This window comes from Topomyia yanbarensis, chromosome 3, assembly GCF_030247195.1.
Source record: "Topomyia yanbarensis strain Yona2022 chromosome 3, ASM3024719v1, whole genome shotgun sequence".
Classification (NCBI taxonomy): domain Eukaryota; kingdom Metazoa; phylum Arthropoda; class Insecta; order Diptera; family Culicidae; genus Topomyia; species Topomyia yanbarensis.
Window position 1 is genome coordinate 74,439,933 of NC_080672.1, and position 13,816 is coordinate 74,453,748.

The window sequence follows — 13,816 nt, forward strand, 5'->3', positions numbered from 1 at the left end:
GCGTGACGGCCAAGGAAACGGAAAGCCAGTGGCCCAAACAGACCAGGAACAGGAGGGAGGACTACGAACAAGGGAAACCGACAACAGAGGAGAAATCGTTTATTTATTTATTATAGCTACGATACTAATCACAATTGTTTTGGTTTTCTTGTTTCGTTTCAGCAAACCAAAATCTATACGGATTAGCACATACGAACAGTTAGGCTTTGTAGGTTCTCATCTTGAGAAATGACAATGACACTGTTCGAGATGGCGCTGGGCCTGTGGCCTTCGACTGGCATGGTCCATTCTCATTGATTCGGAAGTCTTCTGGGCTGGTTGGTAGATATGTGCTCCTACTTGCAAGTTGATCAATTCACTTGGGTGGGGGACATGTGGATCCTACTAGTTGTCGACTCTTTTGATCGTGAGTATGAGGCTAGTTCAGGAAAGGAGTGCAGGACTGGCACCTAGGAGATAGTTAATTATTCAGGACTTGTTCTTATGATTACTAAACTCGACCAAGCACACCGGCTCTCAGAAATGATAAACAACCCTTTCGGGTCGGTATGGTCTATTCGAGTCGAACCAGGCGGACATTCGGTTCGAGCAAACTTTATGGTTAATAGTGGATAAATATTTCTTACGCCTTTATTGGCAGAGATTCTTTTTACGAAATCCTAAAATACCTTCACTGGTATAGCTACTCAGGATAATAATAATAGAAAATTAAGGGTTTGCCTGGTCCATAATGTAATGAATATGTATATTGACTAGGACAGGGATAATCGAGTTATGTTATAAGATAGAGAAGAAACAGCACAGTTGAAGGAAAAGTATTCGCGAGTAAGGACAAATACTGCTAGTATGTTTACCGTTTCAATTAATAGTCGATTGATCTGCTTCGGACCTAGGAGACAAAAAGGAGATTAGGAAGAGACAGAAGCGGATTCAATGCAAAATTTGCCAATATGACGTTGACCCCAAGGCGATGGTAGGATTATTTTCCATAGGGTGACAGACTAGATGACACGACGTTACACGCTCTGAACTTGCGCCAAATAGTTTGTATGTATGTATGAAATTCGCGGACATCACGGCTGACTGCGATCTCTAATTTACTTAACAGTCGATTGATCCGCTTCTGACCTAGGGGACCCATGAGGAGATCAGGAAGAAAATAGAAGCGGAATCAATGCGATGTTTTAATTGCATCACTGACGACTTAGCACGCGTTGTTAGGAGCAGGATACATTGGACTAGACAAAACAGAGAACTTGACGTTACGTTAAGCTGCAGTCCCATCTTCCCGATAAAAAAAGAAAAAAAACTGATCACAATTATTTTGCTTTTCTTGTCTCGTTTCAGCAAACCAAAAATCTCTTTACTATCTCTTCATTTTCTGTCTCCAACTATCCTCTATGTAATGTATCTGAAACTTGTGGGACTGGTTAATAGCCGGCGCCTGCTTATGGAAGAAACTGGTGTGCTATACGGACTAGCACATACGAACAGTTAGGCTTTGTAGGTCCTCATCTTGACAGAGTCTAGATGGGCGGATGAACGTCTGCCAGGGTGTGGGCTGAGAAATGACAATGACAATGACAATTACCCTGCCTGAAAAGAAAAAAAATATTTTTTGATGAACACTGTCAGTTCATCTTAGTTCTTGACGCACTGAAACAGTATATGAATACAAATATCGGACGTGATTGTTAGGATAACAATAGGAAGTTAAAATTTACCCCCTACAATAGTCACACCTGGGGCTTTATTCACCCTCGGTTGAAAACCACAAAGCTAAGGCATAGGCTGCAGTCCTATTAGCCCGCTAAAAAAAACTACGTAGCTTCCTACGACTTCCTTTCTCGCCTACAAATAATTATTTTTCTCGCTTGTCGTTTCAGAAACTGGACCAAGTTATGAAACCAGAGACGGGTACCTACCGCCCGCCTCTACCCCGTCGGATATGTTGATGGTGGTGGAGGATTGCATGCGCAGTAAGCGCTTTCGTGACTTGTTGCAAGACCCCTTTGAACTGGCTCACATGCGTGTATCGGGACCTATCTACCAGGAAGATACCGACAGCTTCCTGGATATCTGGCATCCTGTACAAATGTTCTGCACTAAATGCTGCACTCCGTTCGATGATCCGCTTGCGATGGATGCACACGAAAAGTGCAGATTCAAATGTCTTTACTGCAAGCGAACCTACGCGTTCCGTGAAAGTTACTTGGTGCATACTTGCCCGAAAAGAGATCGTTACAGGAATGCACAGAAAAGAAAATATGTGGACGTTATTTTGGGACCTCCTGCGAAACGTGCTAAAGTAGTCGAAGATCCACAACTGGCTGCTGTAGTTGAACGTGAAAAACCTAAAGAAAAGCCAGCGCTACAAGCGATAGCTGTGCCAAGCCCAGAGAAGAATAGTGTGCAAGTTATAGCCCTGCCGGACTTGCTACCAGCGCCCGCTGTGGTGCCTCACATTGAAGGGGAAGCTAATCTGGATGCAGAGTTGTCCAATCTACTGGAACGTTGGTATGGTCAAAACGAGGACATTGATGAACTGAGTCATACGAATCTGGGTGCAATCCAGATCACTAATGACAATGGTGTTATTACTAACTCAGAATTCTATGGTCGTGTCATTGACACGGCTTTTACGACCACTTCTGAAGTTCAAAGACCAGCTATTTCAGTTAAACCAATGAGCCAATTGATTGATGCTACTGCTGAGCCAATCTCGTCCATCATGCAATTGCCTTCCACGTCTGACCCGCCCGTTGAGATAATAGAAATCGATGACGACGACGAGGTAGAAGCTGGCCAGGCAGGTGCCCTTACTGCCAGTTGCCCACAATTGAACAAACCAGATCAGCCCGCACTTAGCGAGTCCGATATTTTAAACATAGTAAAACATTTCCGGGGCATCGACGAAAACGAATCATATCTTATTAAGGCAAAAATAAACGGAGCCCAGAAGTTGATCTGCATAAGTAAAAGAAAAGGTGAAGGCAACGGGCAACCTACTAACACAGCTACAATTGTAAACAATAACTCAGCGCTTCAATCTGTTAGCCGGAGGCCAGAACAGAGACCGGTGGTGATAGCACCAACCATAAGACCTCAACCTACGATGGTTAGTCCTTCCGCACCAGCAGCACCTTCAGCGCCTGCGAAATCAACGCTTGTAGTGAAAAACGTGGCGGACATTAATGGAATGCAGAATCCAGTGCAGACTCCAAATACCACTGTCCCACAGTTAAAAATAGCGCATGTACAATCTTTGGTACAGCAGCCACAAGCGACTCAAAGCAACCAGCAACTTCATAGAATGTCCAACGGTAAACAAGTAGCCGTGAAGCAATCTGTCAATCGTCAAACAGCATCTGGTGGCAATCCAAAGATAGTGACAATTCCCAAAAGAGTGCCGGCGTCGATAAGATCTGCTGCCAGCAATCAACAATCCACTAGCAGCGGAGGTGATCCTCGAAGGATCATTGTGGGCAGTAATTCCCTTAAATTACTTAACACAGCCAAACCACTAAAGCCTAACACTCCTAAATCGCTGATGACTGGGGCCATTGCTTCCAGTTCCAGCACGACGACTTCGACACAGCAACGTATCATTGTGCAGAGAAAACAGGTTCAAACCATAATTCAATCGTCGGTCAGTCGCACATCTAGTGGCGCTGTCAGTAGCGTTCAAAGCGTCGCTGACAGTGATGCTGCTGCCACTAATTCACTCCTACGCTCACAACTGCTTCAGCGCCCGGCTAGAATTTATCCAGGATCGGCAGGTGCAGCGTCGCATGGTGACGGTATGACCGTCGCTCAGCCGAAGATAGTGGCGACCGGGGGAAAGGTGATGGCCGTCAGCCCCTCTGGCAGGCACTTTCAGCTGAACAGCACGACCATTACACGGCTGAATTAATCCTCCGTGAGTATAGTAATTTAGACGTTTAAGTAAAATGACAGAGTTGTTCTAAACAGGTATTTAACCGTTACATTCTGCGGCATATTATTGGATTTAGTGTTATAAGGCGTATCGAACGAGAAATTTTTGCTTTCTAATAAAGTATTAGAATTTATAGCTTTTGTTGTGATTTTATGGTATCACAAGTTCCGTTTTGTTATCCGAATATTAAGTGAATTGTTTGAAGAAATTTTTCTAGCTAGTGCTTTCTACTGATAAGATTTACACATTTGTCCGAATTAAATAAAACAGTTTTGGCTCATCCCAGCTCATGCATATTTGTGGCCGAATGATGACATTTCAACTAGCAAATCTCTCCTTAAATTCATCCCAACCAGAATCATATGAATACTAATAATATTCCCAATGATCGTTTTGTGTCGATTACGAACGTACATGTCATCAGATTGATTGTCGCAAAATCGAGGTTATCCAAAGATTCAGAACCGATCGACGTGCAGCTAGTATGTAGAACCCAGGTTCCTTGAATGCTCTTCCAAATCTTCCTGGGCCGTATTCCCACTAACGAATGCCTTGACTCATTCTCACAGTTGATCTGTTTGATTATTGTGGGAGCGCCATGTTAGGCTCTCCGTCGTTGTGAACTGCGTCTCTGCTCCCAAGCGATTCGGCATGCTCAACCAGTGTCATCCAGGTTACTACTCTCCCAGGTAAACTACATCGATCGCTCTCCTTGAAATACGCACCTATTCACCGTGGCTAATTCAATTTCTGGTTGATACAGTCGGTAGCACGTTGAACTTGAACAATTCAAATGACCCAGGTAGTTTCCTTATTGTTCAAGACTTCTTTGGCGACGATCAATAAAATATATGACTATTCTCAGCGCATCGGTTGATGAATCAGACATTCAAATTTCACTCGACTTGAAATTTAGGTCAATTGTGGGTCTGGGTTCCTAGGTGAAGGCGTTGGGAGTTTCGGACGTGAAATATCTCTGGGCACGTCTTCCTTCGATAGGGAAAGTAAAGGCGTTGGACTGGTTCGTGTGATGATGGGCCTATCTGGTGTCACTCAGTGCGGACAGTTACTAATATATCTAACATCCGGGAGTACTAATGGTAGTCCTTCCTGGGAATTCTTGCTTAATGATCGCCAATTTTGGTACCTGCACGCTAATTAGGCAGGTTGTCCTCTGGACCAAAAGCCGTTGGACCTTAATGGTTTTCTTCCGAACTAACATCTATCTACAAACTTTGGGTTTTGTGCGTTTCAGGGTCTACAACTTTCAGCATAATAAGCCTTACATTCACATCAGAATGCACTAGTAGAATGCGAATTTTAATTTTCGGTTTCATTGGCCCGCAAGTTAAGGATAAATTAGAATAATAATTGACAACGCCGGTGGTTGAGCGGTAGGTTTGCCGCTTATCCCCCCGGTGGGTCTATGTTCAATCCCAGCCGAGCTCGTTGAGATTTTATGGTACAAAGTCTGTTGCCATGTTTTCCTTCGGAAGGGAAGGAGCAAAACCGTTGGTCCCGGTCCATGTGTTGATGAGCCGATATCACTCACCCCAGTTGGTCTGGGTTCACTCCCCCAGCCGACGTCGTTGAGATTTTTCTGAGTCAGAAAAATCTGTGGCCACGCCTTCCTTCGGAAGGGAAGTAAAGCCTTTGATACCCGGTCCATGAGTTGCCGGGTCAGACGCCACAGAGGTGACTCCAGTGGAGTCACCTCTGTGGCGTCGGTGTTTGCCCTCGTAGCGGAAATAGGCCGACGGAAAATAACTAGAACATGAAGAACAGCTCTATGGCGTCGGCGATAGGCACTCAGTGGCTCTTGATTTTCGAATTCCATTTCTATTTAGAAAGCACATTCCCAACTTTTTTTTTCTAAATAAGTGAATTTTATTGGTTCTTTTATTTTCTTACATCTTCTATTATAGAAATTTTTTTGACCAAGATAAATCCACACTGGATCACAGTGCCAGTGCGTCAACGACCAATAAGAAACCAGCTCAACGTCGAACAAAACTGTCCAATACGGGCCCCATGTTAAACGATTCGTTGAGTATTGGGCCCAACGCCCAGCAAATCGTTCAATATGGACATTAGTTGAACAATTCTTTCATAGAGGGATTCAATGATTTAATGGAAGGCTTGTTCGAAAATCACACCTTCGAAACCAACCTAGCGACATCTCTGTGAATGGGTTCCAATGTATTCGGTTAAGGTTTATGTCTTAACTGATCTGTACATAACCTTGAAATCTCCATAAAAACGAGGCGAACTACATTTTTATTGAAGTAATATTAGTTTATTGAACATTAAAATATCTTACAGCCTAATCCTACACAAAATCAATCGAAGTCTCGCTAGTTTACTTTTCCAGGGGCGCATAGTTCAGAAGTTTTTCAATCAGATCGACGTGCCCGAGCAGCATTCGGCGACAGCAGTATCGCTTCAAACCAAGAGCATCCAGAGCGTCACTGTACAAAATATACGTTTCAGATAAGATTTGTGCCGAAATGTATCTACAAGGCTCGTAAACACACTTACCCTTCCGTATATTCCGCCTGTAGCAACCCAAGGTAGGCCTCCCATTTGTTTCCAATCACTTTGCCGCACGTGAAACAGCGCACCGGTATAATCATCCTGGAGATTAGCTTAGAAAGAAATGGGTGAATTGAGTAAACAACAAAAGGAAAAATCAAACTGTTTACCTATTTACCGGAAATAAATGAATTCTAGAATACTTCTTGTATCAGGAAAATCGCTTGGCTATTTTTTTATTTTTTGGATTGTTTCATGCGTTTCAAATAATCAACTTGTCAAACAAAAACACTAATTTTGACATTTTTGTTACAGCTGCTTGCTAGGCCCAGTGAAAATAATATTCACATGCACGCTACAAATGCGCTGATCAAAACCTTGGTAGTAAACTTTAGGGGGAAAATCTAGCCAAACATTTGAAAAGGGCCGATCTGTAAAACATAAACAAGAAGAAATCGATCATGAATCGCAATGAAATCGAATCGAGAAAAATAGCTTTGAAAATTCGGTTCAGAAAATTAAATCGTATTTTAACAGTGTTTGCATACTGCGCCTTCAAATGTATTGAAACACTTTGAAACAATACTAGTTTTCGGAAGCATAACTAAAATGTTTTATATCTCGACAAACATATGATTACGGCCTAAGAGCCAACTGTCAAAATCCACTTTGAATGGAAATTCCAGACAAACCGTTACACGCTAATCACAGATGTTGGTAGTAAACGAAAGAGAAAAGTTTTCTCTTTCATAAACTGTTGTGATCTGCGTTCGGCTAGTAACGGTGTGTCCGGAAATTCCATTCAAAGTGAATTTTGACAGTTGGCTTTTAGGCCGTAATCATACGTTTGTCGAGATATAATAACGTTTTCGTTGATAAAATGAAAACAGATTATTTCGCCGAGTGTTGTTATGAAATGTTGATTAGGCCATTTTTGAGTCGCCCTCTTGTTTTGACGACTCTCAATTTCGCCCTGCAGTGTCGCAAAAAAAAAAAAACAAATGTGGCTTTCGCCGTGCTCGCTGGAGGGGAAAATTTGTTATTCCCCCTGGGCGTAACAAGCACTTGGCTTTTGTTTAGGGCGATTCTGTGTACGGACCTTGTAAACAATGATGCTGTCAATTTCGCCTGTATACACTACCATAGAAATGCAGAGACGTAACCCGCCTGGCGTTTTGTTTACAGTTGAAAGTCGGATCCGCCGTTTTGTTTTTTATTGATTTTCATGAAGTGTGAAATATTCATAAATGAGTTTTTATATCTTTTATAAAGTATTTTTACTTCTCTTTCAGATATTAATCAAATCTCTGTTTGTGTATATTTGTTAGTTTCGCTTATTTGTCGGTTCACGATCGAAATTTCTGGAGAAAATGTAGAAGCGGACGTAAGTAACAATCTAAGAATTTCGACCAATTGATTCACTGGATGAAAACCGGTTTTCGCTAAAAACCAGTGTTCAGGTTACTTGCTGGTGACCAATTAGCCGAATCAACGAGAACCGGTTTTCATCCAGGTGAAGAAATTGGCCGTAAGACAACTAGTATTGCGCACTTCCCACCAACCTCCGTGTGAGTGATCTCAAAACTGCGAGCTGTCAAAACACATGTATTTCACGTGATAGAGATGGTACTTTCATAAACAGACCAGTCGAACTAATCAGTCTATGAGAAGAATTTAAAAGAGGAATGATAAGTACGCTGTGCGCTTAGAATCCAGCTTTTTGTGTCAAAAGCAATAATACGATTTCTGGAGCCAGCGTGGATCCAATATCACGTTTTCGTATTTGACTTATGGGATACAGTTTTAGTTACCACCGCAATGTTGGCATCATGACCTGTGCTAGTTGCCTCATAAAATAATTTGAGTTTGTTAAATGAGAAAAAAATCTTTTTTTATTACATGCAGAGCCCATCCACCGATACACAGTGGGACGGAATCAAAAAAAGCTGGACATTGATATTTGCGACGAACCTATTGGTTATGGCACTTTGATGTCTTCGGAAAGGTTTCTTCATTTTTTAAGTAGTTTAATATAATGTTGGAAAAAATTTATTTAAGGGGGTATATACGCAGTTAAAAAAAATAACTTTGCAAGTTGTTGCCAAAATTGATAGTCATGTATGGAAAGTTTGTAGACGAAATGATTTTATGAAACTTTGTTGAAGTAATGAAATGGCTATCTGTTAAGGGAAAAAAGTTATTGGGTGAAATTGAAGTACATGTCGGAATACCCCCTTAAAAAGTGTTTTTTCATTGTAACTTTTTTATTTGATTTTTTACAGTTTCTCGATGTTCTAGAAAGTTGTAGATGCTTTCAAAACACACCTTTTTGCGGAATAGGCCAACTCGCTATCTCTTCGTTTTTAGGGTGTATGTCTGTTTTTTTGTTTTTTTTGGGCTAACTTTAAGGGGCTATGGTTTGTGGAGTAGCAGGTAGTAGCAGCTAAATTTATTTTTTTGATATTCAGCAAGAAATACCCTATTGATACATATATAAATAATAGCGGGATCTAATAGGATCCTTGGCATAATGCGGGGTAAAATAGACTAGCGTTTCAATAAATTATTTGTATTATGAAGCATAAAAAATAAACTGTTATGCGAAATTAATAAAAATTTGAGATATTATAGTTCATTCCATATATTCCGACGTTCAAAGTTAATTTTTTTTGTTATTAACATGCTCATAAGTCATCAGTGTCCTGCCAATTATCTTCTTGGTTATTGAATGAACAAAGTATTTTGTTAATTAGAATACTCGGTTATATTATTACCTTGTCCATCCAATGACGAAGAAGATAATTGGCAGGACACTGATGACTTATGAGCATGTTAACAACAAAAAAAATTAACTTTGAATGTCGGAATATATGGAATGAACTATAGTATTTCAAATGTTTATTAATTTTGCATAATAGTTTATTTTTCATGCTTCATAATACAAATAATTTAACGAAACGCTAGTCTATTTTACGCCACATTATGCCAAGGATCCTATTAGATCCCGCTATGATTTATATATGAAACAATTGGGTATTTCTTGCTGAACATCAAAAAAATAAATTTAGCTGCTACTACCTGCTACTCTACAAACCATAGCCCCTTAAAGTTAGCCCAAAAAAACCAAAAAACAGACATACACCCAAAAAACGAAGAGATTGCGAGTTGGCCTATTCCGCAAAAAGGTGTGTTTTAAAAGCATCTACAACTTTCTAGAACATCGAGAAACTGTAAAAAATCAAATAAAAAAGTTACAATGAAAAAACACTTTTTAAGGGGGTATTCCGACATGTACTTCAATTTAACCCAATAACCTTTTCCCTTTAACAGATAGCCATTTCATTACTTCAACAAAGTTTCATAAAATCATTTCGTCTACAAACTTTCCATACATGACTATCAATTTTGGCAACAACTTGCAAAGTTATTTTTTTTAACTGCGTATATACCCCCTTAAATAAATTTTTTCCAACATTATATTAAACTACTTAAAAAATGAAGAAGCCTTTCCGAAGACATCAAAGTGCCATAACCAATAGGTTCGTCGCAAATATCAATGTCCAGCTTTTTTTATTCCGTCCCACTGTGCGATAGTCCTCCTTTTACCGATCAATTTGATGGCGAAATTGTTTTGACTCGAATATTGCACGGAATTTAGAAATTATAAATAAAGTGAAATATGGAAATAGTACGTAGAACATCAATATAATATACACTTTCATTATTCGTCTTTTCATATTTTTCCAAATAATTATATTTAAATGCTGTATTGAATCCGTTGCCATTTTACCGCTTTTTTTTCTCTTAACTCAAAGCCAAGTGTTAATAAAACTGTGTAAGGACAATATTTTTAAGTGAATTATACACAAATCGAATGAACAAAGTCTGCAACACATGTTTGGACCTAATTTGTCGGTAATAAAAAATTATAAACCTAGAATTTTCGGCAAATGGATATCTATTACTTGTAGTGATCGGTGAATGGTACTCTAGAATTGGGTCATTAAGCTATATATAGTTTTCCATTCCATTCGATAAATTTTAGGTCCAATATACATAATATAACATTATTTCAAAAAAAAAAATCGTTGTAATACGTAAAAACGATTTTTTTTGTTTTTTAAAATAAATCTTATGTAAACTTGGCAACCATACATAGGAAAACTGCGGTTGTTTACATCTCCTATCAGGACAACACCCAAAATGAAAAAAAAACTATATGCAATGGATGGTGTTTATGTCAAATAACAATAACCCTCTGGGAAAACCGAGAAAACATGCCCTAATTTTTTCTGACAGGGCATCATTTGTCGTGAAATTCGATATGTCAAATCCTTCCTATAGTGTCAAATCCAGACTGTCAACATATTTCTTTATTTTAAATTTTAATATTATTTTCACGTTTCCTGAGTTGGAAAAAAACATTGTTGCAATCACAAAAATCAGCTTTATCGATGTAAGTAATAAAAACGACTTTTTTTCTCATTTAATGACCCAATTGTTGGGCTTTTCGGCTATTTTGCACTGTCTGCCAATTCATTTCCAAACTTGCGTATTTTTTCTTGATAGTTGATTAAATATTCTAAAAATTGAAAACGAAGATCGAATTGAAATGCCTTTTAACATTATTTTTTAAAGAGCGTTGGAAGTAGAAATCGCTGTTAATTGATCGGTAGATGGGTCTTGCACGGTACATCGATTAAAATTTAAAATAAAGAAATATGTTCACAGTCTTGATTTGACACTATCATAAGCATTTGACATATCGAATTTCACGACAAATGATACCCTGTCAGAAAAAATAAGTACATGTTTTCCTGGTTTTCCCGTAGGGTTATTTTTATTTAACATAAACACCACACAATGTATATAGTTTTTTTCATTTTGGGGGTTGTCTTGATAGGCCAGATGTAAACAACCGTAGTTTTTTATGTATGATTGTCTATTTTTACATAAGATTTATTTAAAAAAAAACAAAAAAAATCGCTTTTGCGTATTACAACGAAATGTTTTTTGAAATAATGTTATATTATATATATTGGACCTAAAATTCATCGAATGGAACGGAAAACTATATATAGCTTAATGACCCAATTCCAGCAAGGAAGTGGGTAAATGGGGAGTCTCTGGAAATACTGCCGAACAATTCACTTATAGTTGTTGGCTGCTGGCGAAATTTTTTTTGAAACGAGAAGTGATTTTTACAATCGGCGAAAGTAGAGTGGCAATCTAGGGGCAGATTACTCTAGAAATGTATAACAAATTTGCTTCAAATTAGAAAAAATGCATTTAATTTCCATTTTTGCATCAACTTTGCACTCCCTCGCAGAAAAGTTTGTTTAACAAACGTCCTACGCTGATTCACTTTGTTCGACGTTTTGTTGAATGTAGGGCTAATTTTTTGTAGGGTTTTGACGTCTTACACGCAACGCAAAATACATTGCACGCAACGCAACATACATTACAAATTTCTATTTTGATGGAAAGAAATGCATTTAATTTAGCTGATTTTTAAAAATGCATCACAAGTGATCTCCCCCTAGGTGGCAATACGTGTTTGGAGCTCCAAGCCGATTCCGCAAGAGGACGATTTCATCCATTTTGCGTTTTTTTTTTTTATAAAACCAACCATAGATGTTACTTATCTTTAGCTAATCTACTAATCTTAAATGAAATTTCCAATGCTAATCGATAAAAAATGACTCGACATATGTTGTGGTCAAAATTCTGCATGAGTATTAGTGAGCGAGGAAAACTAGCTGTCAAAAATTTTACGCGCTAGTCTTAAAATTCATAGGATGGGCAATATTCTTTGGGTTTATTCTTCCGTCTACCCGCAGGTCCCATCCCACACTGATAAAATAAAGTACCCATTGACCTTTCTACTCCCGTTAAAAATGAATCGGGACCGAATCATTTCGTGATGAAAAAAAAAAAAAAATTGCTCTGCACAAACTGGTTGAGGTTGGGTATTTCGTGAGGCAAAGAAACCAAACTCAAAAATCTTAATAGACTTATCCAGCAGCATTGGTATTGTGCCGTTTTGACGTTTGAATTGGGAGGAAAACAAATCGATTACACGGCGAATTGGGAGGAAAACAAACCGCTTCTGGGCCTAAGGGGGGGCGGTAGTATAAAATTGCGAAATCTCAGTGTGAAACGTCAGATATCTCAATTAGTGCGTAGAAATCTACGATTTTTCGATAAAAGTGGAATAACCCATTAACCGAATTTGATTCGCTAGTTGGACCGACTGACAAATGTCAAAAACTCTTCAAAGGAGATGTTGTCAGTGTAAATGCATCTGTTCACATATCCAAATATTGTCAGATTGATTGTCAAAGTTAATTTGACACGAGATTTTGACGTTCAGATGCTTTTTAGTTGGACAATGGTCCAACTAGCTTGTACCCATAAATGAGTACAGACCTTGTATACGTCAACCTGGGTATGTTTTACCCATTATTTTTCGCAGAACTGTTACAACAAAGTACGTAAAAGATATTCATTCATGAAAATCGTGCCAGAATGAAAAATACTGTCAATAGAATAATTTCCGAATTAAAAAAAAACATAAAATTACATTCATTTCACATTATTGTCTCCTTATAAAAGTATAAGAATCTAGATAGAGATCCCATTCTCAAACTACTTAACAACATAAAACCGCGAACTCGATATATTTTTGATGGCTGGATCTTTTGACAGCTCCAAAAATGCCAAACTGGTGCATATTTGCAACATCCTCAGCAGTCTAAACAGCCGTTGTTTTCGCAGCATTACCGAAATGTTCCGTTTCAGCCACGGACTTCAATGCAGGCCGATAATTTACAGGTTCCGCTACGATCCTTCGCGGGTTAACTCGCTTGAAATAATTCTTAAGGATTTTTCACCCATTATTAAGATCAATATACCCATTGACATTACCTCATCGAGCAGTTGTGAAATGGATAAAAAGTACTCATTGTTAGAAACAAAAAATACCCATTTTTTGACATGTCGAATAACTTTCGAAAATGGGCAATTTGAACACATAAAATGGGTAAAGTTTTTTACTGCAGTGTAATAGTTTCGTCCGCATTTCTTTGACTGGGTAGTGTGTTTTTCAAAACAAATTTGAATGTACCCAGAAAGTGACTTCGGTCAAACGGGCGGAAAAAAACGAGCAGGAAAAAAAATATAATCTACTGCCGCGCCATCTACATGTGAATGTTGGAAATAAAAAGTGTGAAGTCCGCAGGAAAAAAATGAAAAGCTTGAAAAAAAAAATAAAAAAATTCCCGCCGAGTTCGTGAAGTGAGCCGGAAAAAAACAACAAGGTGGAGACTTATTGGTTAGTGGGCGGAG

The 13,816-nt window shown here is 38.8% G+C and overlaps 2 protein-coding genes across 4 annotated transcripts; one reads left to right on the forward strand and one right to left on the reverse strand.

Annotated features, from left to right (window-relative positions):
- Window positions 1-315: 315 nt before the first annotated feature.
- On the forward strand, window positions 316-4,036 carry LOC131690437 (uncharacterized). Its single transcript, XM_058976205.1, has 2 exons — window positions 316-3,919; window positions 4,014-4,036. Exon 1 carries the CDS (start codon window positions 1,949-1,951, stop codon window positions 3,911-3,913), a length of 1,965 nt encoding a protein of 654 aa, XP_058832188.1. The 5' UTR covers window positions 316-1,948; the 3' UTR covers window positions 3,914-3,919; window positions 4,014-4,036.
- Window positions 4,037-6,199: 2,163 nt separating this feature from the next.
- On the reverse strand, window positions 6,200-6,785 carry LOC131690447 (DNA-directed RNA polymerases I, II, and III subunit RPABC5). 3 transcript variants are annotated; one of them, XM_058976223.1, is made up of 3 exons: window positions 6,648-6,785; window positions 6,476-6,582; window positions 6,200-6,405 (listed from the first exon to the last, which is right to left on the reverse strand). In XM_058976223.1, the coding sequence occupies exons 2-3, from the start codon at window positions 6,568-6,570 to the stop codon at window positions 6,297-6,299; spliced, it is 204 nt and encodes a 67-aa protein (XP_058832206.1). In that variant the 5' UTR covers window positions 6,571-6,582; window positions 6,648-6,785; the 3' UTR covers window positions 6,200-6,296. The 3 variants fall into 3 exon arrangements, with proteins under 3 accessions (XP_058832206.1, XP_058832207.1, XP_058832205.1); XM_058976224.1 differs by having other exon boundaries at window positions 6,476-6,571; window positions 6,640-6,785; XM_058976222.1 differs by having other exon boundaries at window positions 6,640-6,785.
- Between the last annotated feature and the right edge of the window lie 7,031 nt (window positions 6,786-13,816).